A 25693-nucleotide genomic window follows, 5' to 3' on the forward strand; every position below is an offset into this window, starting at 1 on the left:
CCTTATTTATATCCCACAGAACCAGTTTGCTTTTAAGTTTGGCAAATTCATAGGCAGTTAGTCTCCCAATTCCGTGTCCAGCTCCAGTAATCAGGACGATTTCTCCAGTAACTGATTTTCTCTTCTTAGGAATGAAAAGCTTCAGAAGCGACTCTAAGCTGAAGATGATCAGTAAGGGCAGAAGCTGAAGACACTGCAGAAAGAATTTCATCCTTTTTGTTGCTGCGAGCTTTTGGTGTGTTTCCTTTCACCAATCACTCTAAAGTGCTTCTGGAGGGCTGTTCCGTCCAATACCAGAGAGAATAAAAGCAAAAGCAAGGAAGGGCTCCTTTATCAGGGAGAAACAACCAACTCTGAAACCTTTCCTTCCGCTGGGCTGGGCTTCGTTCAGCCTTTCACAATTGGCTCTGGCTGCAGTGCGGAGCTGCTGCTCGCCAGCTCAGAAATCTGGGAGGGACAAAGTCCGGAGGAGGGCAAGGCTTCCCCTTCTGGTCCTATTTGACCCACTACCTCCGGGTCTCGAGAGCCGACCATCTACGCTTAGCTGCCGCCTGCTTTCCTCTCAAAGTTACAAAGATAGCTGACAGTGTCCCTGGCCCGGGTCTGAGGCTTCTTTGAAACTTGATGCCCATCATTAGCGAAGGGATGCAAATGTAGTTTCCTGTCTTGAAAGGAACGTGGAGAGAGGGGTCAGTTGTTCCATACCTTCCAAACCCGCCCCGAAAAATTATGCTGCCTCACATTTTAGTTTGAACTAAGCTCGATTCCCGGAGAGCAGAGAAAATGTTGTCTTTTCAAGGACAGCAATAATCAAGGTCCAGGAAAAATCAGATCGTATCATAGGGGATTGTTTCCACAAGGAAGATCAGTATATTTTTTTTGGATAACCTTTTTCACTCAACCTGTTAGAACTTGGAAAAAAAAAAAAAAAAATATATATATATATATATATATATTACACTTTGGTAATTGCATCTTTATCCAGGTTAATAAATCATTGCCTCCAGAATGAATAACAAAATAGAAAATCACCTTGCATAAAGATTATCTATGTAATTTTTGGTTTAGTAGCCTATTTATATAAGTATTTTTAAAAATCCTAGAGATTGGTTACTGAAAAAAAAGACCCAACTCTGGGTTTCTGTGCAGTAAGAGCTTAATAATTGTCTGTTACATGTAGTTTTTCAATTCAGTTTTTGACAGTAATTGAATTTAGGCTTTTTGTGAGACACTATAGTACTTTGAAAAGAGGCTTCAGTCATGTCGGTGACAGATGGTCACTATATTTATATTTATACTTATATTTATATTATTTATACTTATATTTATACTTATATTTATATTTATATTTATATTTATATTTATATTTATATATTTAAGAAGCCGGAAGGGGTGCCTGGATGGCTCAGTAAGTTAAGTGTGGGGCTTCTGATTTCAGGTCAGGTCATGATGTCACAATTCATGAGATGGCGCCCCGCAAGGGGCTCTGTGCTGACAGTGTGGTCTGCTTGGGATTCTCTGTCTGCCTCTCTCTGCCCCTCTGCTGTTTGTGTGCGGGCTGGAGCACTGTGCTCTCTCTCTTTCTCAAAATAAATAAAGACTTAAAAATAAATAAATAAGGGGCGCCTGGGTGGCTCAGTGGGTTAAGCGTCTGACTTTGGCTCAGGTCATGATCTTGAGGTTTGTGAGTTTGAGCCCCGTGTGCGGCTGTGTGCTGACAGCTCAGAGCCTGGAGCCTGCTCCCGATTCTGTGTCTCCCTCTCTATCTGCCCCTCCCCTGTTCACACTCTGTCTCTTAATAATAAATAAACATTAAAAAATTACAATAAATAAATAAACCTTAAGAAAATAACAGGCAGGAAGATCACAAAAAATTGAAGTTCACGGGGCACCTGGGTGGCTCACTTGGTTGAGTGTCAGAATTTGGCTCACATGATGATCTCTCTGTTCGTGACTTCGAGCCCCACATGGAGCTTGCTGCTGTCAGTGCAGAGCCCACTTTAGATCCTCTGTCTCCCTCTTTCTACCCCTCCCCTCCTTGCACTCGCTTTCTCTCAAAAATAAACATACATTAAAAAAAAAAAGACTAAATTCTCCTTTGGTCCCACCAACATTTCCCCCTTGAGAGCAAAACATTTTCAGCAAGAAGCTAAATGCTTACCTACACATTTGTATAATGTCAAGAAATAATAATAAAAAAAAAGTGAAGTTCACAAAGAATTCACACTCCTATCTATCATCTGCAACTTTTTATTATTGCCCTTAAATCCACATTTATGATAGTATAGAAAGTTTACAGTTTCCAGAACTTTTTTCCACATATATTATCTCATTAGATTTTTTTTAAAGCCTCTTAGGAACTAGAGAAGAAAGCTATTTATTTCCCCATTTTATAAGTAAATAGATCAGTTAGATTAATTTTTTAAAGTTCCCACAGCAAGTAAAAGCATAACTGGGTTAGATGCAGGGTGAGGATTTGTCAAACGTTTTTGCCCAATACCTATACAAAGAAATCACATTTTACGTGTGTGTGTGTGTGTGTTTACTTTCATATATGTTGACTTTCATACATATTCAGGCTCTTTCTCTAACATTTTCTATTGAGAAAATTGTATTTAAAGAGAACTGGGTAGTTTTGACCCACAAAGTTGACCAGAGCTTCCCTGGTGTAGGGAAAAAACCCAGTGTTTTCAAATAGTCACACCTGAATCCCATATGTGTATGTGACTTTACCTCCCTAAGGATGTTTCCTAATTTGTAAAATTGGGATGTTACTAATACTTAACCCTACAAGATTCTTGTGAAGTTCAAATGAGTTAACATAAAGCACAGTATTCTATCAACTGTATGTAAGTTATAATTTACACTAATATAATTATAATGTGGATGGTTTTGTGAGTGATAATTAGCTACTAATTTGACACAGTGGCAAAGTGTGATTTTATATGTTTGTGGTTTTTAAAAATGCCTTTCATTAGGAGAGTTTAAAATGTTTTCTGTGTGCAGCATCTTAATTTCAGGCTACCCTTCTAGCTGTTGAAATGGCATTTGAAAAAGCGAGAAAAAAAAGGTAAGGATGTGGAGCGTTTCAACGATGTTTTGAGCAACGATGTCTTGAGTAGGCATTGTGCTAAGTGATTCACATATGCACACTTCATTTTCTCTTCCCAACAGTCTTAAGAAGTAGGTTTGATGAGATGTCTATTATATGAATAAAGAAACAAAGGATGACCTGAGCACACAGTATGAATGGAAGAGTTGGAATTTAGACCTAGGCCGTTATCACTATGTTATATTTCCTTCTTTTTTTAGGGCAAAGAAGAAAAGCTAAGCCAACCATAAATCACTTTGAAAATTCAAAAGAATCAAAACTCCTACTACTCATAATACTTCCTATTATTCATAACTCCTACAACATTCATAACACCTCCCTCTCATACCATTAGGTAACTTAATCCCTAATAGGCATTTGAGCACAGCTATTAAAACAAGGATTTTTTAAAAATATAATTTATTGTCAAATTGGTTTACATACAACACCCAGTACTCATCCCAACAAATGCCCTCCTCAATGTCCATCACCCATGTTCCTCTCTCCCCAACCCACCCCCCCCCTTTAACCCTCAGTTTGTTCTCTGTGTTTAAGAGTCTCTTGTGTTTTGCCTTCCTCCCTCCCTCTCTGTTTGTAACTATTTTTTTCCCCTTCTTTTCCCCCGTGGACTTCTTTTAAGTTTCTCAAGATCCACATATGAGTGAAAACATATGCTATCTCTCTTTCTCTGACTTACTTCACTCAGCATAATACCCTCCAGTTCTATCCATGTTGCCACAAATAGCAGGATTTCATTCTTTCTCATTACCAAGTAGTATTCCATTGTATATATAAACCACATCTTCTTTATCCATTCATCAGGTAATGGGCATTTAGGTTCTTTCCATAATTTGGCTATTGTTGAAAGTGCTGCTACAAACATTGGGGTACACCTGCCCCTATGCATCAGCACTTCTGTATTCCTTGGATAAATTCCTAGTAATGCTGTTGCTGGGTCATAGGGTAGGTCTATTTTCAATTTTTTGAGGAACCTCCACACTGTTTTCCACAGCGGCTGCACCAGTTTGCATTCCCACCAACAGTGCAAGAGGGTTCCCGTTTCTCCACATCCTTGCCAGCATCTATAGTCTCCTGATTTGTTCATTTTAGCCACTCTGACCGGTGTGAGGTGGTATCTCAGTGTGGCATTGATTTGTATTTCCCTGCTGATGAGTGATGTTGTGCATCTTTGCATGTGTCTGTTGGCTATCTGGATATCTTCTTTGGAAAAGTGTCTAAAAACAAGGATTTTGAATTCCTGCCATTTTTTTTTTTTATCAGCTATGTGATACCTGGTTAATTATTTACCCTCCCCTGAGGTCTCAGTTACTTCATCTGTAAAATGGGTATAATAGCAGCTTGGTTGAGTAAATGAGATATTTAAAAAGCATACAGCATGACACCTTACATACAAATATACTTAATGAATGATAGCTATTACTGTATCTTAACCAGCCATCAGTAAGAGGTTTATGTTTGCAAGGCTGGCTCTGTAGAATGCTAGTGGATTCAGAAGGAAAGGTCGCTGTACTTATCAATTATATAGGCCAATAAAGAACAGTCACTTTTCTTTTTCCCCGTTATTCTAAAGAACACTGAGGAAGAACACTCAGAAATGATTGCCAGACTGTGCTAAAGGAGGTAATTCCAATAGTTTTTCAGTCATTCTGGGATAGAAGCCTTCATACTTGGTTCTGAAGTCTGAATTTTAGAGCTGGAGGGTGTCAGAAATTAACCTGTCCAAGCATATTTTTTTAAAAAGTCATGAATCTATGAATTCAAAGTAATGACTATATCTGGTTTAAAAATGGTTCAAAGGTGGGGTGCCTGGGTGGCTCAGTCGGTTGAGCGGCCAACTTCGGCTCAGGTCATGATCTCTCGGTCCGTGAGTTTGAGCCCTGCGTCGGGCTCTGTGCTGACAGCTCAGAGCCTGGAGCCTGTTTCAGATTCTGTGTCTCCCTCTCTCTGACCCTCCCCTGTTCATGCTCTGTCTCTGTCTCAAAAATAAATAAACGTTAAAAAAAAAAAAAAAATGGTTCAAAGGTGCAGATAATAAAAAGACACAGTTCTGAGTCCCACCCTTGTCTAATTCTTCAGATGAACTCCTTAAAAAAAATTTTTTTTTTACATTTATTTATTTTTGAGAGACAGAGACAGACAGAGAACAAGTGGGGGAGGGACAAAGAGAATGAGACACAGAATCTGAACTAGGTTCCAGGCTCTGAGCTGCCAGCACAGAGCCCAACACAGGGCTTGAACTCACAAAGTGTGAGATCATGACCTAAGCTGAAGTTGAGCCACCCAGGTGCCCCAGATAAACTACTTGTAATCTATTTAACCATCTCTTGCAGAATTGATTCCATGCCTCTAATAAAAGCTTACAGTGTCATTTCTTGGTTAATCAATAGTAGACATTAAAAAAAACTTCTTTTGTATTTATTTATTTATTTTTGAGAGACAGAGAGAGACAGAGCACCAGCAGGGGAGGAACAGAGAGAGACAGACACAGAATCTGAAACAGGCTCCAGGCTCTGAGCTGTCAGCACAGAGTCCGAAGTTGGGCTAGAACTCACAAACCATGAGATCATGACCTGAGCTGAAGTCAGACATTCAACTGACTGAGCCACCCAGGTGCCCCAATAATAGACATTATTAATTGATTTTCTTCTATGACAGCTGAGGATGTAGCTCACTTATTCCTCCCCTAACACCCTTCTCCTTATATATTCCCAATATAAATTATGTTACTATCCTTACTACTTTTGTTTGGTCATATTTAAAACTTTTACACTTTTTATGTCTTATTTATGCCACTGTATGATGAAACTTTCAGTTTCCCATTCTGTAAAAGGAGGGTAAGCCCTATTCTTTTCCTCAGGAGTCCATTCCATTTCTACCTCCCAGTTTCTAATACCTGGTTTACTTTCATATGCTCAGGATTTATCATGCTGACTTTCTATTTTGTAACTGTAACATTTTCTGTGCTTGGTCTATGGTTGATTCTGAAAGGTAAAAGTCAACAGATAGTATTTACATTCTTGTGACTAAACAGTGGCCTTCGTTAGCAAAAGGCTCTTACTAGCGTAACTGGGACAGACTGGATCAGAAGAAATCACTGTCATCTCGAAACTATTCACCCTTGGCCTTTATGAAATCTGAGGCAGCATAACGTTAAAGCAAAAACTCTGAAATTAGGTTGGAATCCAGCTCTGTCACTCTCTAGGTGTGTGATTTTGAACAAGTCATTTAAATTCTTTGTTTTAATTTCCTTCAGCATGCATTAACTTATTAGGAGACAGGACCGGTGGGTGTGACGTTTCCACTGATTGAAAGAACACAAATGATATGAAGAAAATTCTTGCCTCAAGCAAAGAAAAAGAGGAAAGTAGGCTTCTTCTGACCCAGGGGTTTATGGAAAAGGAGAGATAATAGCAGTGAAGGTAAGTATTAAGAATGTAATAACTTGACTTCGACTCCAACCCCTACCCCTATATTACAGTTTGTCCAGTTCCAACTTTTATAATACCTATTTCTCTATGTTGTGAGGAATAAAGTTTCCAACAGTATTAATGGCTTTCTGTTGCACTTGGGATAAACTCCTAATTCCTTACCACAGACCATTAAGCCTTATATGATTTGGCTCTTGTGTCAAGATTTTTACATAAAATAAACCCGACCATTGTAGTTTAGTCAAATAGGGGCTTATTTTCCTTATTAACCCAGAACCACGCTATGCAGGACTTGTGCAACTACTTAAGGAAGTCATAAAAAACTCAGTCTCCTTCTTATACCCAATTCTGCCATCTATATGTGTGGCTTTTGTCAATAGGATCTCAAGATGGCTGCTCCTTCTCTAGGAAATGTGCCCTCCCTTCAAGCAGGAATAAAGGAGGGAGGGGAAATTGTGAAGGGTTACTAGTTCCTGCTAAATCAGCCAGTCTCTTTTGCCCAGGAAAATAATGGCCTTCCTAGAAAACCCACACAGTAGGCTACCACATTCATCTCATTGGCCAGGAAGGGTCCTGTGGCCCCTTTAGCTTCAGGGAGCACAGGGAGGTAAGTTTTTAACCAGACACATTTCTACATATGACATGGAAGAAGGGAGAATGAATAAATGGGTACTGGGAAGCAGAGGGCTATGTCCAGCATACTGGCCCACCTCTCTGGCTTCACTGCAGATCATACTTTCCCCAGTTTACTACTATGCTTTAGCACATTGACCTTTCTGTTCCTTGATTATGGCCAAACCCTTTCCTACCTTAGAGATGTTGCACTTGCAGTCCTCTCTGCCTGGAATGCTCTCTACCCAGCTTTTCCAGTGGCTGGCAGCTTCATGTCCGTAGATGTCTCTCAAATGTGACCTCCTCAGAAAAGTCTTTGCTGACACACTTCTCCTGTAATATAGTTACTCCAGCCTTAATTATTATTTTACACAGTAAGTTGTCTACTTCCTTCATAATATGCAATTCCTAGTTGGCTTAGTTATTTATAGTTGATTTATCTCCCCTAGAAAGTAAGTTTCATGAGAGCAGGACCTTGTTCATCTTGTTCCCAACTTTATTCCTGCCACCCAGGGCAATGCTTGGTAAATAGTAATTAATCCATAAATATTTGTTATATAAAGAAATGGACAGAAAAAGGGGGAAACAGTTGGGATTATTATTTTTTTTTGAAGTTTTAAGCTTATTTGAGAGAGAGAGAGAGAGAGAGAGAGAGAGAATGTGCGTGAGGGGCAGAGAGAGAGGGAGAGAGAATCCTAAGCAGGCTCCACGTTGTCAGCATGGAACCCAAAGAGAGGCTCGAATTGTAAGATTATCACCTGAGCCAAGATCAAGAGTGAGACACTTAACTGAATGAGCCCCCCCAGGCACCCCAACAGTTGGAATTAATAGTCACTCTTATTTTTAGCATATGTAAAATTGATATCAGTAATTATATACACTGCTTTCCTATTTCAAAACATTCATTAGGTAGCTTAGTTGGTAAAGCTTCTGACTCTTGATTTTGGCTCAGGTAGTGATCTCACAGTTGTGAGATCAAGCCCTGCATCGGGCTCCACGCTGAGTGTGGAGTCTGCTTGGGATTCTCTCTCTCCCTCTCTCTCTCAAAATAAATATTTTAAAACATTCTTTATTGAGGATCTTTTGCCTGTCTAACTATTGTAAGAAGCCCTTAGAGTTGGTATGTGGTTACTACATTAAAAAAACAACAAAACCTTCACTTCTCTCTACTTAAATTCTAATGATACCCATTTAATTTGGGATGTGGATAAATGGATGGTAATATAAAACAGTAAATATTCGAGATGGCATTTGGGTTCTACCCAAGAGTGGACTACAGGGCATGCTCACTAATCTAGCAGACTCTAGTACATGTCCCTGCAGGAAGGAACCCTGGAGACCCACTATCTGAGCTAATTATGGTACAGTCCTAGTACCAAGAAGTTGGTTTTGCTTGCATAGTTGTATAGTTCTTTAAGCTAAGTCTGCTCCAATCTCTCCTTAAGGAATGTAGAGGTAGAGGGGTGCCTGGGGGGCTCAGTCAAACAACTGACTCTTGATTTCAGCTGAGGTCATGATCTCAAGTTTTGTGAGATCAAGCCCTGCATCGGGCTCTGTGCTGGTAGTGTGGAGCCTGCTTGGGATTCTCTCTCTCCTGTCTCCCTGCCTCTCCCTAAAAAATAAATTAAAAAACATTAAAAAAAAAAAAAAAAAAAAAAAAAGGAATGTGGAGTTAGAAAACCAGAGCTTGAAGAACTTTCTATGAGAATTCCTTCCTGTCTCTTGTTCCTGGTCAGAGGTTTTGTAGCACACTGCCTTCTCTTCTTCCTAATGACATTTCAGAGGGGCTGAATCTTTTAAACAGAGCCTAATTACATTTCCAGTTTAAGCAGAGTTTAATGGCTGTCAATGACAAGAAGGGCAAAATTTATCCGACCAGAGGAAGACATGTCCAGATATTTATTTTTAAAAAAGCAAACACACTTTAATAATAGTACTAGAAGAACTGCCAAAAAATAAACAAACCTAGATACTAGTTAAAGCAGTAAGGACACATTTTATTCACTAATACTATTGTATGAATGAACTCAACTTCCCTGAAATAGAAGGCTGGAGGGTGCTAAGGGAAAGACACTGAGGGGTGTTAAGGGGCTGAGTTGATGATTCATGTGAGTAGGCCACCTGAGATGAAAGAAACTTCTATCTTTACCATAAGAGGCAGCAGTGCAAGTTGAAGAAAGATGCCCACTAAAGTTAGGCCCTTATCCTTTCACAGGCACTGGGAACTAACACAGAGTTATCTCCCTGAATGACTGCATTTCAGAGTGAAGATTTCTCAGATCCTTGAGGAAACAGTTCTGGCTGGTAGATTTATACATCACAAAGGTCAGGAAAAATATTTGTAACTCCAAGTCTAAAGAAATTGCTCTAAGAGAGGGGTCTAGGTTACTATTTGCCTATTGCAAGGTTTTTTCCTGGAATAGTCAATTCTCCTTAGCTTTTCCATGCAGGCATCTTAAGGGGGTCTCGGATTATCCTGGGGACAAAGCCTTAAACTGCTAGAAGCCATACTGGTTTCGCCGAGTCTCTTAGTGCAGAGGTTGTGATGGAGCTGTTATATGCCAAGAGTTCTGCATTCTGTAGTCATCAGAATACTTGTAAAAGTTTGATTAATCTGGTTTTTGAGACAAAATTTTACAATGTGTGTCTATACCACACCATTGAGATTGTATGTTATGTACTTAAAAGTTGAGTATTTGCCACATTAATAAAATAATGAATATAAAAGATGAAAGCCAGATTACAAACTGTTTTAGACAATCTGAATTACCAGTTTTCAGCCTGGCAGTTTAATTGTTGCCCCTTGTTTGTGCTGGGTGTTGCCTTGTATTCCTGCTCCAAGCTGCGTTCTTGGCTCACAGCTGGTTTACTCCTCCACAGGTTTGCTAAGGTCACATCCGGCAAAGCCTTGTCAAACTTAGCATTTGCAGTCAACAACTTGGTGAAAAAGGAAGAGAAAGCCTTAGGTGGATTGCGAATCTCTTAACTACCTCCTTTTCGGGCAACCACTTATTATTCAGACACTAGGTCCTCCATGGTTCACTACAAGAGCTGCTTGTAACTCCTTCCAGCCGATTAAAAAAAACAAAAACAGGTAAACAACGTTCAATCCCTTTTTTTACTTTCTGCATTCCTCTCCCGCCCCCACTCCAGCTCCCCACCTTCTTTTGTTTTCTCCTTTTTCTTGAGTTTTCCGGGTACATTTTCCCTCCGCCCAGCCCCAAGTACGCCTGCGCACACTGAGACGTCAAAGATCGCGAGCGCTGCGAGCTCGGCACTGTAGTTGCTTTACGGCGGGGTCGTAAAGTGCGGTCACTGGGGTCCGCGTCGCTGCTACGCAGCGGCAGGCGCTGGGAGTGACCAAGTGCTCAGCTGATTTGGTTGCCTGCGTCTCACTGTTGGAAGTGGGGGATTATTTGGGGAGGGCTCCTGGTTTTGTGTATTTTTGAGAAGAACGTAGATAGTCCTTTCCTGGAACGGGAGAGCGGCCCGGTCCTAGTGCCCGCTAATACTAGGGGCTGTGGAGCGGACGGAGGTTGTGGCCCTACCTAAGCGTGACCTCGCTCCGCGAAGCCGCCCGCGGGGCGCTGATGGCCGAACGCATTCTGGGAAAGACTTTAGCCACGGTGTCTCTCTCTGTGGCCTTGGCCTCTGTGACTGTCAAGTCCTCGGGCTGTTGCAGCATTCCGGCGTGCAGGTATTCCCCCTCCTAGTGCTGCTGGCTTCTTCTGAGCCCTTGCGTATGGGTGGGAACCAGCGTCCAGTGCTGCGGATTCCATAGGCTTTACTTGCGTCCAGGGTTTTTATAGTTGTATTTACGTTTTCAAAAAGGCTCCAAAATGTTTTATCTGCCTTTTGAGGAAAGCTAGTGGTAGCGATATTTCTTGGTGTCTGATATTGAAACTTGCCATCCTGCCTAAGCCACCAACGTTATTGTTCTCCCAGAGTTTGGATGTGGTGGTGTCCCGTGTCACTTTTTTTCGGATTAATACTTAAAATATTAAAATTAATACATGCATAAAGCTTAAAGAAGTGAACAGTAGAAATGGTGTAAAATGAAAAGTATAAGTTGTCATTCCTCCCTTCTACCTCTTATTTCAAATGTAGATATCTTTATCATCTACCTCTTTTTCTTGTTTTGCCAACTCGATAAATTTAAGGTTTTTTGTATCTCACACTGCCTCCTACGTTTTTTCTGTTTTTTTTTTTTTTTTTCTTCTCTTAATTCATCAGTAAACACGGTGTCCTAGATATTATATTAGGCACATAGTAATGAACGAGTTTTATGAGGCTGTCCCTCATTAAAAAAAGGAGTGGTTTTTAATAAAAAATTCCTGTTTGGCATGTCATGTTTCCTTTTGGCACAAAGAAATTCTCTTATATTCCTTCCCCGCCCCATTTTTGTCTTGTCCCTTTTTCTCTGGAACTCCTGTGATAGTTGTTGTACCTTCTGGATTGAATCTCTTCTCTTTTTCTCTCATTTTACATTCATCTTTTTGTACGATGTTCTTAGAGATTTTACTCAAATTTATCTTCCAGATTACTAATTCAGATTTAAGTCCTGTGCATTGTTAGTCATTTCTTCTATTGAATTGTAAATTTTGACAACCCTTTTTTCCCTGTAATTGCTCTTTTTAATAGCAGCCTTTTCTTATTTTATGGATATAAAGGTTCCTGAATCTATAAAAACAGTCATCAAAATAAAAAGAAAGTACCTTCTGTTTCTTGAATTATCTGTTATAGGTCATGGTTCTGTTAATTTTCAGTACTTTTGCCTTCTGTTTTTTCTCATATCTGGCGGACACCGGTTTTTCATTTATATTTTGATTCATGTAGGTAATAGGTATTATTTTCTCTAAACGGGATGATTGATAGAATATTGGTGTCATGTGCCAGGGCACGTAGACTGGAAGGTTTCAGTTGAAGGTGTGTGAGCAGGTAACAGGTGGACAGGCTGGGAATCCTCCTCTTTCCCGTTTCTTCCAGACTAGCAAATTCTCTGCTGAGCATAGCTGCCTTAACTTTATTTCCTAGTGTGAACTGTAGGCCTATTAAGCCTAAATTGGTGCTATATTCTCTAACACCAATATTCACAGTAGAGGTCCTAATCTTTCATTTTAACTTTGGGCTTTATCCCAGGGGCAAACGTAACTGTTGCTAACTTGTTATTTGGGGAAGGAGGACTGATTTCTATGTTACTGTCCCGCTGCCCATGACATTTGGGCCCACTTATTTCAAGCCTAAAACCTCTCAGCCCTCCTTTTATAGGAATGGCATCTCTCATTCACTCTCTTGTGCATATTTTCAAATATAGTTTGTTTTACTTTGGTTTTTGGTCAGTATGAGTCCATTTACTATCTGTCTTCCTGAACAATTTCTTATTCACTGATGGTATCCTATTCTCTCTCCTGCCGTGGATTTTGTTGCCTTTTATACATCTTTATCACTTTTCAGTAAGTTTTGGGGAGGGAAGGAATAAACATCTATGCTTCTTATAATGTAACGTGGGTCAACCAAACTCCTATTAAAAAACGTAAAATTAAAAAAAATTACAAAATATTCTAGTTAAAGACAAAAAAATCAAACTGTAAATTTTTTATAAGACTATTATTTACTTTTGAGAGACAGAGAGAGGGGGGGAATCCCAGGCATGCTCCATTCTATCATCATCAAGCCCCATGTGGGGCTCAATCCCATGAACTGTGAGAGCATGACCTGAGCTGAAATCAAGAGTCAGACACTCCACTCACCAAACCACCCAAGTGCCCCCAAACTATATTCTTTGGAAGTGATGAATCCTGTTTTTGATAGATGCTGCTAGAACAATGTAAAATTGCTTGGCAATTATTTTTCATTTTTATAATGCTGGGAACCCTAGGTGAACTGGGCTATATCTAAAACTAGTGACTAATTACTGACTTTCAAGAAAAAGCCAAAAGTTAAGCCAACAAGTACGTGTTCAGTGTTGGTATCTTATATTGCAAGGCATTCTGGAAGAGGTGTAAGACATTTATCATTGAGAATTTTACCACTCTTAATTTGGGCAAATCCAGAAAGTCAGAATTTTGCAGTTGATTTTTGTGATTTGCCTCAATGGTTACAAATGTCTATTTTCTAGAAAAAAGTGATAGAACATAAAGATGTAGGGAGTGCTTTCAAATTTTCCAACAGCATCTATCAGTGACGTGGAGAACAGTGTGTATTTTATTCCTGTGAAGACTTACAAATGTGTAAGCTAAAAATGAAGTCAGGATACTGTAGCCTAATCTTAGGAGCCTGGAATTCGAAACCAACTTGTTTGGGATTGGATCCTGATTCTGCTATCAGTTGTGTGAGCTTGGTAAATTTATGTAGTCTTTCTGGGCCTTAGGGGTCTTATTTCTAGAATAAGGATAATAGTATCTAACCTTAAGAGTTGTGAGGACAAATGAGTATATATTATAGCACAAGAACAGTACCTTGCACATAGCATGCACTATATACATTTAATTACTATCATGGCTATTAGTATTATTGTAAATTTGCTTTATTTCAAAGCACCATATCGATGTTGTATTTCTTCAAGTTTGACCATTTTGGGAACTTTTTTTTGCTTTGTGAAATGAACTTTATAAGCTATTGAATTCTCACGTGCTTGGTCAGGTGTATTTCTTGCACCAATTCATTTGTATAATAAAAGAACCTAGGCTGTATATGTATATATTACATTTATTCTTGTTCTGTTTCCTTTTGGTGTATCATGTTTAAACTGCGGATATAGTAGCAGCTTAGCACTTCTCAATGTGGTAAGATAGAGTCTGAATTTTTACTGTTTTTTACAAGTTTTTAAAATTAAATTTGTTTTGGAAAAGTAAACAATTAGGCATGTAAGTTTCTCTTGTCAGAGTGGGTAGCAGATTTGTGCTCGCTGAACAGAGAGTCTCCTACTTGGGAAAGAAATTTGGTACTTGGTTGGCATAGACTGGAACAAAATCAGTGTTTCCTGTTCAGCATCTCATCAATACTCTTACTTTACCCCTAAACCATGAAAAGTAACTAATTTTATAATAATTCATTAGATAGTAGGGTTCCATATGTAAAATTTTGCCTTTTTTTTTAAGTTTATTTATTTTGGGACCAAGAGAGAGAAAGAGCATGTGTGTGCACAGGGGAGGAGCAGAGAGAGAGGGAGAGAGAATCCTAAGCAGGCTACCCTCAGCATAGATCCCTGAGATCATGATCTGAGCCAAAATCAAGAGTCTTAAGCTCAACTGACTGTGCCACCCAAGCACCCCATATAAAATTTTGCTTTTTAAAACACACATACCTGAAATCTGTTTGCCACTTTTGGTAAATACATGTGTTCCGTATCTGTTCCCTTTTATTGAGTATGAGTTTAGGGTGGGTGAGGAAGATCTTATTTTGAGAGTTCATTGTTTGGATTTCCAACGCTGTGGCAACTTAGGCATGTACAGGTCATCATAACCTGAAAATAATGATTCTACCACTTTTAAAAATTTTCTTTTTAAATGTTTTATTTATTTTTGAGACAGAAAGAGACAGAGCATGAGCAGGGGAGGGGCAGAGAGAGAGGGAGACACAGAATCTGAAGCAGGCTCCAGGCTCTGAGCTGTCAGCACAGAGCCCGATGCGGGGCTTGAACTCATGGACTGTGAGATCAGGACCTGAGCTGAAGTCAGATGCCTAACCAACTGAGCCACCCAGGGGCCCCATGATTCTACCACTTTTAATAAAAGTAGTTACATGTCAAGTGTTCTCCCACCTCACACTCATGAATAGACTTTTACTGTTTAAGTTTTCCCTGATTGTTGGCTATTTGACAGTACTTCACAGATGCAAGGTGAGCGTAAGATGAAATAGCAATTGTTTCAAAGTTTTTAAGTGGGATAAATGGAACAGTTGAATTACATATAAAGCTATAGACAAACAATATGAAAGAAACCATTTAGGAAGAAGAAAAGCTTGATAGTTTCTTAAAAAAACTATACTCTTAGCATATGATCCAGCAGTTGCCCTCTTTGGATTTATTCAAATGTGTTGAAAAATTAGATCCACACAAAAACTTGCATACTTACGTTTACAGCTGCTTCATAATTGCTGAAACTTGGAAACAACCAAGATGTGTTTCAGTAGGTGTGTGGATAAATAAACTGGTATACACAGACAACAGGATATTACTCAGCTCTGAAAAGAAATGAGCTCTTAAGCAATGAAAAGATGTGGAGAAACCTTAGATGTACATTGCTAAGTGGAAGAAACCAATGTGAAAGGGCTACATACTGTGTGATTACAACTACATAAGGTCTTGGAAAAGGCAAACCACTGGAGACAGTAAAAATATCCTTGGCTGCCAGGGGTTGGACAGGTAGGGGTGAACTGGCAGAGCTCAGGATTTTTAGCACAGTGAAACTATTACACTATAATGGTGGATTCATGTCATTATACATTGTTCAAACTAGTAAATGTACTGAGAGAATGAAACCCAGTGTAAACTGTGGACTTTGGGTGATAATGTGTTATTGTAGGTGAATTGATTGAAACAAATCTCTTCAGTGGGGCATGTTGATAGTGGGGGAGGCTGTGTGTGTGGGTGGGGGTTAGGTGTAAGGGGTGGGGCTGAGGATATTTAGGTGTACTTTGGGCTCAATTTTACTGTGAACCTAAAACTATTCTAAAAAAGTCTATTTAAAAAAGGGCAAGTAGGACCCCCTTGGCTACTTCTTCAATTTACACAGAGACCGGTAAATGGAAAATAAAACACATACCGCTCTTGTTAAAAAAGGTTGACAGAGTCTGGGCGCCTGGGTGACTCAGTCCTTTAAACGTCTGACTCTTGGTTTCGGCTTAGGTCATGATATCACGGTTTATGAATTTGAGCCCCACATTGGGCTCTGTGCTGCCTGTGCGGAGCCTGCTTGAGATTCTCTTTCTTTCTGTTCCGTCTTCTCTCTCTCTCTCTCTCTCAACAAATAAACTTAAAAAAAGTTGACAAAGTCAGTGAAAGGATAGTGTTTCAAACAAGAATGGTGTATCAAAAGATTGATTAAAGGAGGTCTTGGGGAAATTTTGATGAAGGCTTTTAATATTTTTGCCAAAATTATCCCTTATGATTTGACTGTGAAGGTAAAAGCAAAGGTTGCTGTATTATGCAGTTACATAAGTTTCTTAATTTTTTTTTTTTTATTTTTTTGTTCTAAGGCTTAGTGTATAGATTTGGTTATAACTTATTGAACTAAAATGTTGACATTTATTTTCATAATTTAAAATTTCATTTTAAAAGGTGAAGCTACATATTCAAACTCTTTTTCACTACGGTGAAAATTTGTTTGGTCTCTAAAGTGGCCTTCCTCTGTTACTTTCATGTGAGGAAGGACTTCTTGCATCTATGGTTGGCGGGGCATTATGCCAAACAAGGGATATAATGGTTAGCTAAAACAGGTGTGCTCCTTGTTCTCCATTTGTTTACAGTCATGTGGCACCCTAACAAGTGTAAAATCACAGTCGTAATTCAATGAAGAAAAAGAAAATAGAACTCTGATAGCAAGTAGCAGGGAGAACTTATTTCTCCTAGTAGTTAATGAGGAAGACTTGCTTGAGGAAGTGAACTTAGAAGTTCACTGAAGGAAGAATGTAGGTTAGTAAGGTAGAGGAGGAAGCTGTTGCTGGTCAGGCCATGTATGGAGAGGGAATGTGGGCGTTTTTAGGCACTGACAGGTCATTTGGCAAAAGCACAAAGGAGCGAGGTGGAGGGTGATAGGCAGTCCTTGTAGGTCAAGTTAAGAATTTAATTTTTTGGGGGGCACCTGGGTGGCTCAGTCGGTTAAGTATTCGACTTCGGCTCAGGTCATGATCTCACAGTTTGTGAGTTCAAGCCCCGCATCAGGCTCTGTGCTGTCAGTTTAGAGCCTGCAGCTTGCTTCGGATTCTGTGTCTCCCTCTGTCTCTTCCCCTCCCCCACTCTCTCTCTGTCAAAAAATGAATAAATGTTAAAAAAATTTAAAAAAGAATTTAATTTTTTTAAATAATTTTTTTCTATGCAAATATAAATACATAAATTGACCTAAATGCATAAATGTGATCACTCATACTTCCTTTTACTGGTATGTTCGGGTAGTTTTCTTTTTCTTTCTTTCTTTTGCTCACTTCCTTTTCTCCTTTTTCCTGTTGTTAAAAAGCAGAATTCGGCCAAGTAAATTGAGAGATCTAATAGACTTAATGATTTGTGAATTGCACAGCATGGGGTCTAGCAAGTAGAGGGGAGTGGGGAGGTGTTAAAATGGAAGGTTTTTATAGAAAGGAAGTGGAGGCAAGAAAGTTATTAGCACAAGAAAAGGATTGTTCCAGCCTAGGTTGCTTTTCCTTAGGGGATAGAGGAGGGGGTGTTGCTTTGAGGATTACCTCGTCTACCTTTGGGAGACAGACAGGGCCCAGGTGGCAGATTACCTCATTAGCTGATTAGACTGGTAAAGACTACATTTTTGGTGGAGGTTGAAGCTGCGATTAGATTAGGTATTAAGACTCAGTTTGAGGACTTGGCCTAAGTGACACCATTTTGGGCCAGTAGTTTTCTTTTTAACACTTTCTTATCCCTTCTTCCAAACCTCTTCCCTTTCAGAAAAAGGGTGAAGGGGAGAGCCACCCCCCTGTTTTCTTCCCTCTACCTTTTCCCTCCTTCCCTTCTTCCTCCCTCCCCTTTACTTGTCTTTCCTTCTTCTACCCACATTCACACCACATTCTCTAACCCATATTAAGAACTTGATGATATGGATCCTTTTATATTATTCCCATGCTCGTGAAACAAATAGTATAGACATTTGCAGTAGGCAAAATAATGGCTCCTAAAGATGTCCACATCCTAACCCCTGAGACCTGTGAATACTTTGCCTTACATAGCAGAGAAGACTTGACACATATGATTAAAGTTAAGGACTTTGAGATGGAAAGGGTATCTTGGCTTTTCCATGTGGGCACAATCTAATCATGAGTTAAAAAAGATGGAAAAATGTTTCCAGCTGTGGTCAGGGAGGACTATACTGAAAAAGGATCAAAGAAAGATTTGTTGTGTGTTTTGAAGGAGGAGGGAGGGAACTGTGAGCCACAGAATAGGGGTGGTTTCTGGAAGCTGGGAAGGGCAAGCAAACGGATTTTTCTCTAGAGCCTCCAGAAAGGAATCCAGCCTTGACAACTTGTTGATTTAACATTGGGTGCCACAATGATGCCGTTTTAAGTGTTGGGGTTCCGAGTGTATGGCCAAGAAAGAATTCTTGAGACTTCTTCGGTGCAAAAAGGTGATTTTATTAAAGCACAGGGACAGGATCTATGGGCGGGAAAAGCTGCCCCAGCATTGTGAGGAGAGACTGATTATATACTTGGGAATTGGGGGAGGTAAAGTCAAGGGAAGTTCCCAAAGGGATTTTCAAATGCTCAAAAAGACTCAAAGGATACTGGAGGCCTAGATTGTCCTGCTGAGGTTATTTTTCCCTCTAGCAAAGCATTAACATTAAGATGTAGGGAGTTCCTGCAGAAATGTTATACTCTGCCTGCCTGAAGTAGTTGTTGATAGGCTGCAGGTTATCAGGAAATTTAATTTTATCTGCCATTTCTTTCTGCCTTTGTTTCCCACATCATTGTGAGACCTGTGTCTGACTTATAACCTGTAGAACTGTAAGATAATAATTTTGCATTGTTTTCAGCTGCTGAGTTTGTGGGAGTCTGTTATGCAGCAATAGAAAACTAATAACATTATGTACATACTCTTAAATATGTACTTATTTTTTGTTACTGCTTTTTAAAAATGGGATCATATTATACATGCTATTCTCCATCTTGCTTTTCCTTTTCAACAATACCTTGTGAAAATACTGACAAATTACTTTATGTCATTATTTTTAATAGCTACTTAATGTTTAATTCATGGTGTGGCTCTTCTAAACCATCCCCATATTATTATGCATTTCTTTTACTTCCCATTGAACACTGCTGAAATAAGCATCTTTTATATATATAACTGTTTCGTTGTTGTTGTTGTTTGTGGGATAGATTACCAGGAATGAAATTACTGGGTTGAAGGATATAAATATATTAATCATTGTTGCCAGATTGCTTCTGAGAAAGTCAGTAACAGTTCACATCTCTACCAGCAATATTTGGGAGGTGGTGTTAACCTTTTTGAAGGTTTGTCAGTCTAGTTGGTAAAAAGAATTTAATGTTACTTTAATTTTCATTTTTTCATTGCTAGTAATTATAAATCATCTTTTTAAAAAATAATCTTTTAATGTTTCTTGGCTCTTGGATCTGCTTTTCTGTAACTGTTTAGTCCTGTAATTTGCCCAATTTTCTATTCCAGTTTAGCCTTTTCTTGCAATTTGTAACAATGCTGTATATTATAGATATTAATCCTTTGAATGTCATCTATATTACAGTCTATAGTTTGCCTTTCCCCTCTGTTGATTGAGTCATTAGTGCACAGCAGTTCTTAATTTTGATGTAGTCCAATTTATCTTTTTCTTTGTTTCCTGTGCTTTTGGTTATATCCAAGAAATTATTGCCAATTTTAATGTCATGAAAGTTTCCCTGTATGTTTTCTTCTACGAGTTTTATAGTTTTAGGTTTTATGTTTGGGTCTTTGAACATTTTGAATTAGTGTTTGCATGTGCTATAAAGTAAGGGACAATCTTCATTTGCAGGTGCATGTCTCATTTTCCCAGCACCATTTGTTGAAAAGACTGTCCTTTCCCGTTGAATAGTCTTGGTGCCCTTGTTGGATATCATTTGACCATATATGTGAGGTTTTATGTGTGAGTTCTCTGTTCTATCCCACTGGTCTCTATGTCTGTCTTTATGCCTGTATGATACTGTTATCATTACTGTAGCTTTGCAGTAAGTTTTGAAATTAGGAAGTATGACACCTTCATTGATATGCCCAAATTCGAAAGACCCCCAAGAACAAACCACCAGAGTCCAGAGTCAAAGCCAAGCGGCAAGGGTCGTTTATTGCAGGTTCGAACCCGGACCTCCGCGCACTCGTTACAGGTGACGCTAAGAGGTCCCGAGCGAGGGTCTTACAGCTTCTTTTATAGACAGGCACAAACAAGTTAGGGATTTTTCGAGGTTACAGAGCTGTTATTGGTTGACATTTAAATTTGAACACTCAGCAGAACTTGATTGGTTCCCGCCTTTTTTTCAAACCACTCAGAACTTGATTGGTTCCCACCTTTAGGTCAGACCACAACCGGGCATGCCCTGGCTGGTTCCAGGAACGGGGAGGGGGGGAGGTCTTTTCTTTGCAGTTGTGAGTACACCTGGTAATTTTTCTCTTAGTCTCTCACCATCTCTTTCTTTTTCAGGATTGTTTTGGCTATTTGGGGTCCCTTGTTCCTGATCTTAGAGAAAAAGCTTTCAGTCTTTCACCATCACTCCAAAAAGTTGTGGGCTTTTCATATATGGCCTTTATTATGTTGAAGTAGTTTTCTTCTAGTTTGTTAAATGTTTTTGTGAAAGGGTGTTGAATTAGGACAGACTTTCTGCATTACTTGGGATGATCATGTGTTTTTTTCCTTCATTCTGTTAATGTGTATTACATTGATTGGTTTTTGTATGTTTAAAGATGCTTGTATTCCAGGAATAAATCCCACTTAGTCATAGTGTATAATCCTTTGAATGTGCTATTGAATTGTTTGCTGCTATTTTGTTGAAGAGTTTTGCATTGATATGCATCAAGGATATTGGTCTGTAGTTTTCTGATAGTCTCTTTGTCTAGCTTTGGTGTCACAGTAATAATGCTGGCCTCATAGAAAAAACTTTGGAAGTATTCCTTCCTCTTCAGTTTTTTGGAAGAGTTTGAGTTTTAATTCTTTAAATGGTTCATAGAATTCACCAATGAAGCCATTGTCTTTCAAGCTTTTCTTTGTTGGAAATAAATAAGGTTTGGTATCACCTTTTAAAATTATTCATATAACCCTTTCAAGTTTCACCACTTGCCTACAATTTTTTTTTTTCTTTTTTGGTTCAAGAACCAATCCAAGATCACTGATTGCATTTAGTTTTTCTTTTTCATGTCTTTTTAGTCTGAATCTATTTGGAAGAGTTCCTCTGTCTTTCATGATGTTACCAGTTGACAGAGTACAGACATTTACTCTGCAAGTTGTCCCTTGACCTGGATCTGTTCTATATTTCATGATTAGATTCTGGTCATATATTCTTGTGAGGAGTACCTCAGAAATGATCACTGTGTACTTCTCAGTGTATGGTGTCAGGAGGCACAGGATGTTGACTTATTTCACCATCCTATCACATTTTGTTTGTCTTAACCATTTGTCTCAAAGTATTGTGAGAGCAGGGGAAGGGAGCTGTCATCAGTTCATCATGTTCTCAGAATCCTTTTTTCCACTTTAGATTGTTATGCCCAGAATTCGTGATCCCCAAATACCGCCAGGGAGCCAAGTCCGATGTAAAAGCAAAAGAGCCTTTATTCGAGCTAGCTCGAGCTCAATCCCCTACCTGCACCAACGCAGCGGTGAGATACCAGGGAAAGTGAGATACCAGGGAAAGAGAGCGAGTTTCAAAAGGACAAAGGTTTTATTGGGGCCTAAGGGCAGTTGGTGAGGTAATGGCTATGGCCTCAGCCGATTGGCTGGGGAAGGGTCCGAGTCCTGTTAGGCAGGTGAGGGGGGGGGGTTACTCAAGGGGAGGAGGTGTGGTCAAGGTGAAGGACACAGAACAAGATGGAGTCGGCTGGTGTAGGCCCACCCTTTCAAGATGTCATCACTTAGGGTCATTAGGGAATTTAGCCTTTATTTTAAGAATAATGAGAAGCCATTTAAGTTTTTAGGCAGGAGAAGACATGAAACATTTTTGTGTATGCTGTGAGGTAGAGGTTCAGTTTGTTTTTGTATATATTTTCTACTTATTTCAGCTCTGTGCCTTTTTTTCTTTTAATGTTTATTTATTTTTGAGAAAGAGAGCAAGCACAAGGAGGGGAGGGGCAGAGAGAGAGGGAGACACAGAATCTGAAGCAGGCTTCAGGCTCTGCACTGTCAGCCCAGAGCTGGACCTGGGGCTTGAACCCATGAACCATGAGATCATGACCTCAGCTGAAGTCAGAGGGTTAACCCACTGAGCCACCCAGGAGCTCCTCAGTTCTGTGCCTCCTAATGTTACTTTAAATTTTATTCTGAAGTTTACAATTTGTATATTTATTATAGTCTGACTTCAAGTAATATTACATTACTTCATGTACAATGTAAGAACCTGGCAACCGATATTTTCATTATCTTGTCCTTTGTACCATCTTTGCCATACATTTTACACGTGTGTTAGACTGTAGACCATTTAAAAAAAATGTATTCCCTCACATCGACTTACAGTTTTCTTTTACATTTGTTTTTATGTAATTTTCACAACAAACTTCTCCAACTTTTGTGCTAACAAAAGTAAACCTGTTCCTTTTTCTCAGCTAAAAGAAATTCAGTGAGTAGATTCAACTAAGATCTAGCAATATTAAAAAAAAATTCATATTTGAAAATAATTTTCTCACAGATGTTGGGCTTCTATACTTTGAAGTTCAAAAGTATGTTTTGGGGTCTTTGAATTAGGTTCTTTATTTTTTAATTTTAATTTTAAAAAATGTTTTAATGTTTATTTTTGAGAGAGACAGAGCATGAGTGGGGGAGGGGCAGAGAGCGAGGGAGACACAGAATAAGAAGCAGGATCCAGGCTCTGAGCTGTAGGCACAAAATCCAACATGGGTGTGGACCCGTGAACCATGAGATTGTGACCTGAACCAAAGTTGGATGCTTAACTGACTGAGCCACCCAGGTGCCCCATAGGTTCTTTATTTTTTCTATTTTGGTATGTATGTAAAACATTTTTCTTTTCTTTGTTTTTTGATTGTTTTTTTTTTCTTTCCAGAAACTCATTTTTATCCTGTGGGTTTCATCTTAACTCCAACATCATGTCTAGTTCTAATGGTGCCAAAGAGAATTCGCACAACAAGGCTCGAACATCTCCGTATCCTGGTTCAAAAGTCCAACGCAGCCAGGTTCCAAATGAGAAAGTAGGATGGTTTGTTGAGTGGCAAGACTATAATCCTGTGGAATACACTGCTGTCTCTGTCTTGGCAGGACCCAGGTGGGCCGACCCTCAGATCAGGTGAGCAAACTAGTCAGTGTTAGCTGGTAGCTGGGTGTAAGATGGAGAAGAGAATGATTGTATTTGTAAATTACCATTTTGATAGCTGAAAAATCATTTTCATCTAGTGCTTGACTTTGTTATAAAGCAGTTTCCAACATTTGGCTGGGATTCTTTCTCAAGCTAGACAGTCCATGTTTGCTTATTCTTTTGGGAGTTTTATGATCCTTCCAAAAAGGTAAATCTATTTTACTATGGAGATTTTTGTTTTATGAGGTGACAAGTAGTGGTATCTGTTTTCATTTGTTCTGTTTAGGTTATCAGTAGAACATCTCTTACTGTTATTTTCCACCATAGCTAGACTTGTATTTGAAGTAGTGAAAATATTTTTCAGAAATTTTTCAGATTACCAAGAACAGCATGATGATAAAATTGGAGTAATGTGATAAAATAGAAAAGGGATAAAGAAGAAAAAAACTCAAGCAAAAATCCTTTGACTAAATTCATAGAAGTACATTGATTCACATTTTCTATTTATGTTCCTTTTAATGAATACGTAGAGTGTTTAAATGTACTGAGTATGAACTAGGTACTGTACTAAACGTTTTATAAACATTATTTTATTCTTACAACTATTCTGGAAGATAGGGTTGTTATTTGTGCTTTATAGAAAAACAAAACACACACAAAAAATGGAAGCACACAAAGTTTGCCCTTTACATATTGTCACAGAGCTGCTAGTAGATGGTATAGTGTGGACTTGAACTCAGTCTGACTCCAGAATTCATGCTCTTAATCACTCTGCTAAGCTGCTACCCTAATTTTAGAACAGCTTTACAAATTTGATTCCATGGGAAAATTTATTATAAATGCCTCGCATAATTTAGTCAAGTAAGTAAAAACTGTTGCAAGTTGGATAGATCCAGTATTAGTTCTAGGTTAAACTTTACTATGGACTTATTGCTGTGACTAGATTTTGACATACAGTTTCCCTATTTTATTCAAAGATGTGTTTGTCATTTTGTGATACTACTTGGATTTTAATTAATCATGAAGCTAATCTGTAGAGAAATTTGTAGCTTTAATAAGTTGCATTTTCCCCATTTTGAGTATTTACATATTTGCACATACATTATACATATACATTATACACAAAATTGATGTTGGTAGGGGTGCTATATAGTGTAAATAGAGGAAGATTGTATACATTTTCTTCATTCAGTTTAATTTTTAAGAGTTGAATTTATATCACCATCTAAAATCAAGCTTTACTACCAATATTAATATTTCAATTATGATTATGTTCATGCTTTTTTTTTTCCTCTGGTGAATTTCTAGAGTCCCAAGAGCATTGTAACCCTGGTTGTAAAATTTCATGATTTTTACCATTTAATTATTTTTTATTTGTGTGTTAGATGGAAGATTGGTTAGAAGTCTTGAGAGAGTTTTTGGATCATTCAAATTGGAAATTATTTCCAAAATAGAGCAGAAATATTTCTATGTTATCTTAACTGATATTAAAGCAAGGAAAAAAGTGAATCTTCTGTCAGAACCACCTATGAATTATGTAGTGCTATACAACTCTTTATTCACTATCAACGCAGTTATATCAGTGATTTTGTAATGGTGAGGAAAGTAGTATATTTATGTCTACTTTGAAAATAAATATTTTTTAAAGTTTATTTTGAGAGAGAGTATGAGCAGGGGAGGGGCAGAGAGAGAGAGGGAGAGAGAGGATACTAAGCAGGCTCTGCACTGTCAGCACAGAGTCCGACATGGGGCTTGAACTCAGGAACTGTGAGATCATGACTTGAGCTGAGATCAAGAGTTGATTGCTTGGGGCACCTGGGTGGCGCAGTCGGTTAAGCGTCCGACTTCAGCCAGGTCACGATCTCACGGTCCGTGAGTTCGAGCCCCGCGTCGGGCTCTGGGCTGATGGCTCGGAGCCTGGAGCCTGTTTCCGATTCTGTGTCTCCCTCTCTCTCTGTCCCTCCCCCGTTCATGCTCTGTCTCTCTCTGTCCCAAAAATAAAATAAACGTTGAAAAAAAAAAATTAAAAAAAAAAAAAAAGAGTTGATTGCTTAACCAACTGAGCCACCTAGGTGCCCCAAAAATATTTTTATTGAGGTATGACAAATGAAATAAAATGCACACTTAAGTGTGCAGCTATAGCTCAGAACAACTTTTTATTTCTATAGCTGTAACTGCCATCCAGATTAAAATTCAGAACATTTCTAACATATAACATTGATTTTAATCTAGATCATAGTTATTATGAAGTTTTGGGGTAAATTCACGGTTTTATGGATTTATTTGATGAAAATACTAACCAGTGTACATTTGAGGAAATTAAAATTACTTTGAGACCGTAAAAACATCAAGATATCACAAAGAATATTATTTCTGGAACCAC

At 38.8% G+C, this 25693-nt stretch overlaps 2 protein-coding genes and 1 long non-coding RNA gene across 9 annotated transcripts in view; 1 reads left to right on the top strand and 2 right to left on the bottom strand.

The window, feature by feature from the left end:
- The window catches only part of HSD17B11 (hydroxysteroid 17-beta dehydrogenase 11), a 34991-nt gene extending 34603 nt beyond the window's left edge, over positions 1 to 388 (bottom strand). Inside the window, exon 1 of the mRNA XM_060654664.3 lies at positions 2 to 388. Within this exon, the coding sequence (XP_060510647.1) occupies positions 2 to 211 (210 nt within the window). The 5' untranslated portion in view covers positions 212 to 388. The remainder of the gene's footprint in view (position 1) is intronic.
- A 5209-nt stretch (positions 389 to 5597) lies between these two features.
- On the bottom strand, positions 5598 to 10387 carry LOC132692335 (uncharacterized). The gene is made up of 3 exons (XR_013555211.2): positions 10314 to 10387; positions 7350 to 7485; positions 5598 to 6093 (listed from the first exon to the last, which is right to left on the bottom strand). It is a non-coding gene; the product is annotated as an uncharacterized LOC132692335 (long non-coding RNA).
- NUDT9 (nudix hydrolase 9) overlaps positions 10040 to 25693 on the top strand; it is a 96735-nt gene continuing 81081 nt past the window's right edge. For 5 of the 7 annotated variants that reach the window (XR_013555208.2, XR_013555210.2, XR_013555209.2 and 2 more), the window contains exons 1-2: positions 10457 to 10849; positions 23062 to 23301. Coding sequence is in view for 4 of the 7 variants with exons in the window: in XM_078445930.2 (XP_078302056.1) it covers positions 10743 to 10849; positions 23062 to 23301 (347 nt within the window). In the remaining 3 variants the exon portion in view is untranslated. Of the gene's footprint in view, positions 10247 to 10456; positions 10850 to 20991; positions 21077 to 23061; positions 23302 to 25693 lie in introns of those variants that run through there. The other 2 variants (XM_078445928.2, XM_078445929.2) reach the window with 2 other exon arrangements.

The sequence above is a fragment of the Panthera onca genome, chromosome B1 (genome assembly GCF_046562875.1).
Source record: "Panthera onca isolate mPanOnc1 chromosome B1, mPanOnc1 haplotype 2, whole genome shotgun sequence".
Lineage (NCBI taxonomy): Eukaryota > Metazoa > Chordata > Mammalia > Carnivora > Felidae > Panthera > Panthera onca.